Source organism: Maniola hyperantus, chromosome 13 (assembly GCF_902806685.2).
Source record: "Maniola hyperantus chromosome 13, iAphHyp1.2, whole genome shotgun sequence".
NCBI lineage: Eukaryota > Metazoa > Arthropoda > Insecta > Lepidoptera > Nymphalidae > Maniola > Maniola hyperantus.
Window position 1 is genome coordinate 5371310 of NC_048548.1, and position 3765 is coordinate 5375074.

The 3765-nt window shown below is 35.5% G+C and overlaps 1 protein-coding gene across 1 annotated transcript; it reads left to right on the forward strand.

The window, feature by feature from the left end:
- Nucleotides 1-292: 292 nt before the first annotated feature.
- LOC117987853 (uncharacterized) lies at nt 293-3177 on the forward strand. Its single transcript, XM_069502465.1, has 4 exons — nt 293-465; nt 1006-1083; nt 2160-2235; nt 2365-3177. The coding sequence occupies exons 1-4, from the start codon at nt 348-350 to the stop codon at nt 2474-2476; spliced, it is 384 nt and encodes a 127-aa protein (XP_069358566.1). The 5' UTR covers nt 293-347; the 3' UTR covers nt 2477-3177.
- Nucleotides 3178-3765: the final 588 nt, after the last annotated feature.

Genomic DNA, 3765 nt, shown 5'->3' on the forward strand with positions numbered 1-3765 from the left:
GTTTAAGGGTGTCTGGCAGGGGGTTGCAAGTGCAACGCCACTGTCTGGCAATGCATGACGTGATTTTTAATACTATTCCCAAGCAAATATAAAAAAGTTGACATTACACTTTAACGTAAGATTTTTTACACCTTTATTAGCTGTTCTCTCTCAAAGTCACCATGATCCAACCCAACAATCCAAACAAACGTTCCTCCCAGTGGGGGACAATACGCAGAGGAACTTTTAGCTTTTATAAAATAACGAAGGTCTGGCACGCGCTGGCTCTCAGTCTGTAAAATCTCAGTATAAATTCAGGGCTATAAGATTATTTCAGTAGTTTCAATTTTAGAACGTAAACTACTAGAATGGGAGCTCTTTGGCAATATATTTTCATGCTGATAGTTTTGGTCTTTCAAGTCAAAGGACAAATAATTACTGAGCTGTTTCCTAAAGCTGGCGATTATGATGAACTTGGATCGCCAGGTAAGGTTTTACACAAAATTATAATAATCATTGATGAAGTGATTTTGAAAGGACGAGGCGCCAGGCGAGTCTTTTTAAACTAAACGAGGTTGGTAATTGCTATTTCAGCCGAGACTTGTATAGTGCGGTACTTTTCTCCAATTTGCGAGGAAACAATAAATAAAATAATTGAAGAGCCAAAGTTTCAATTCAAATAAAAATGTATATTGTATATTAAATCTACTAGTAAAAAAATTGTAAAAAATAAAAAATGAAGTAAGAATAAAAAATCATTAAAAAATTACTTATAATTACTACCTCGTAGCTTTAGTTTTAAGTTTGCGTAATAATTATCACCACTATATCTTACAAATATAACACCATACCAGACCATCAATAAGAGTAATTTATTACCTATTTTGAATAAATCATTTGACTTTGACTTTGACTATGACAATCAGGAAGTGTAAAATTTTACCAATTCTGAATAAATAATTATTAGAGTTTGAGTTTGAGTATACTACTTACTAAAAATTACTATCTTCACGTTTCTTGTTCTAGCGTTCCCTGAAACTCACGATGACTTAGCATCAAGAAGCGCTCCTAAGGAATTGTCTGCTGATTCGTCAACAGCGGCTGGTAATAGAATCTATACTCATATTAAGACTGTAACTAGATGATTTCGGTACATCACTAGGTACCCATATAATAAATGCAAATGTGTGTTTGATTATTGGTTTGTTCGTTTGTCCTTTTATCATGTCGCAACGGAGCAAACGGATCGTTGTAATTTTTCACATAGTTCTGGAAAGAGATATAGGTTACTTTTTATCCTGGAAAATTAAAGAGTTCCTACGGGATTTTAAGAACCTAAATCCACGCGGACAAGTCGTGGCATCAGCTAGTTTATAATAATTTATAATCATACCACAATTTTTTCTAATTCCTATGTCTTCTCGTCTTCTCTTCTTAATTCTTTAGTAGTTTTTTAGGGTTCCGTACCTCAAAAGGAAAAACGGAACCCTTATAGGATCACTTTGTTGTCTGTCTGTCTGTATGTCTGTCTGTCTGTCTGTCTGACAAGAAACCTACAGGGTACTTCCCGTTGACCTAGAATCATGAAATTTGGCAGGTAGGTGGGTCTTTTAGCTGGCTTTAGGGGAAAAATCTGAAAACCGTGAATTTGTGGTTACATCACACAAAAAAAATTGTGGTCATAAACTAATAATTAGTATTTTCAATTTTCGAAGTAAGATAACTATATCAAGTGGGGTATTATATGAAAGGGCTTCACCTGTGCATTCTAAAACTGATTTTTATTTATTTTTACGCATCATAGTTTTTTAATTATCGTGCAAAATGTCAAAAAAATACGACTGAATTACGGAACCCTCGTTGCGCGAGCCTGACTCGCACTTGGCCGGGTTTTTTTTCTAATTTCACTACATCCTCGTTTTACATCAAGTATTACATTGTCACATTGGCGGGACGTACCTACATGGAGGGTCAGCAACAAAGCTAGTTTTGCACCCGCCAGTACAAGTGACTATGGATGGATAGATGCATACCTAGCTTTGTTGCTGACTGTACCTACCTACAGCAAGATGGCCCATGAATAAGCCAATTTTTTTGAATATATTTTACATTAAAAATGCTTCCATACTAATATAAAAAATACAAAAAAATATTATACAATTTTTTTTCTATAATTTTAGGTTCACGTAATGTACGAAGACCTTATTGGTGCTATCTTAGTCCTGACCGTGGGGAATGCACCCCTAGATATCCGAGGTGAGTCAAAATAGTTACACCCTGGTTTTAAAACCTAACAACCGAACTTGCAACTAGACGTGCCTTCGTGTAGCTTATAACAGCGTGTGCCTTTTCATTCGTATAATCTTTACATTCTTCCTTTTTCAGATTTTTCTACGATTCTTCAGAAAGCCGCTGCAAAATGTTCATGTGGAGTGGCTGCGGTGGAAATGGAAACAGATTTTTGACAAGAGCCGAGTGTATGATGACTTGCCACTAGAAAGTATCAATAGCATTACTAAAACACAAATAAAATGCTTGCAGAAACCTAATAGATTTATTTCCTTTTAACTGTAAAATCTTGTCATGGTGAAATTGTTTGTTGTTGTTGTTCCTGTATGTTTAGTAGTGGAAGGAGGAGCGATGCATATCGCATGCTGCACGTTGTACCGTACACATTTGTATCTGTTTTGGCCATCGAAATATTTTGCCGGATTAAAGCGAAACTCTTATGCAGGACCATTCTGCCACAATTGAGTGAGAGAAGAAGAAAATTACATCGGTACAAAATATTTATTCACGCGTATTTACGGAAGAGCAACATTTTATTTATAAGACAAATTTGTGTTTAATTTTCCACTAAACTTATTCAGAGACCTTAAAACATGAAATGTTTTGGCATAAATTGTAAACCGAGAAAGTTTATTTCACGGCATTAATACCCAGAGCACCACAACGAGACCAAAACAAGGATCAAAACAAAAGGGGAAGGAGATTAGATTCCTCGCCAAGAATGCAAGTTTGTTGCCGCCCGTTTGATCGGTGTGATAATATAAATGCTTTTGGTGAAAATGTGCTGAGTATTTTTAATTCGGGTAAGTATATCTACTTACGCAGCATTGCAAACATTCCGCAGATGTTGAAAGACAATTTAATAACAAATGCATGGTATTTGTAAATATAAAAGAACAAAGAGAAAAGTATTACAGAAGGAATAAAATTATTTTGTATGAATTCTGGGATAGCTGCTTAAGGTTTGTGTTGTAAAAGAAATTGAAACCAATGAAGTTGTTTTGTAAAAATAAGAGGATTAAGAAGGTTCTTAGAATTGAACTGAAAATATGATCTGGCCTTACATTATACTAACACTAGATGATAACCGAGACTTCATCCGCGTGTATTTAGGTTTTTTAAAACCCCACGAGAACTGTTTTGTTTTCGAAATAAAAAGTAACCTATGTCCGTATCGCCATTTCAACCTGTCGCGTAATATACTTTTCAAATGTCTGTTTGAACAATAAACAACAAAACATAAGATATAGTGCAACAAACGAATGTGTTCATGTGTCCAATTTATCGTCCTCCCCGGAGAGCGATACATTAGGACTCCTCCACTCGATTCCAAAATATAGTGCGGTTGTAAGCAGGAGCTCGCTTAGATATGTAAAATAGCCAGATATCCCTTTCTAAATTCAGAGCATTTCTGGCCAATTCCTACGAGCTTATCCATAAAGCTTTCGAACTTAGTCGTAATTTGTTGCTGAGGCGCATGTATTGGATTCGTTCTGA

Excerpts from the sequence above, each read along its gene's own strand:
- LOC117987853 (XM_069502465.1), top strand. The coding sequence starts at position 348 with ATGGGAGCTCTTTGGCAATATATTTTCATGCTGATAGTTTTGGTCTTT. Across the intron at positions 466-1,005 it reads TGATGAACTTGGATCGCCAG|CGTTCCCTGAAACTCACGAT; the intron begins GTAAGGTTTTAC and ends TTCTTGTTCTAG. Across the intron at positions 1,084-2,159 it reads TGATTCGTCAACAGCGGCTG|GTTCACGTAATGTACGAAGA; the intron begins GTAATAGAATCT and ends CTATAATTTTAG.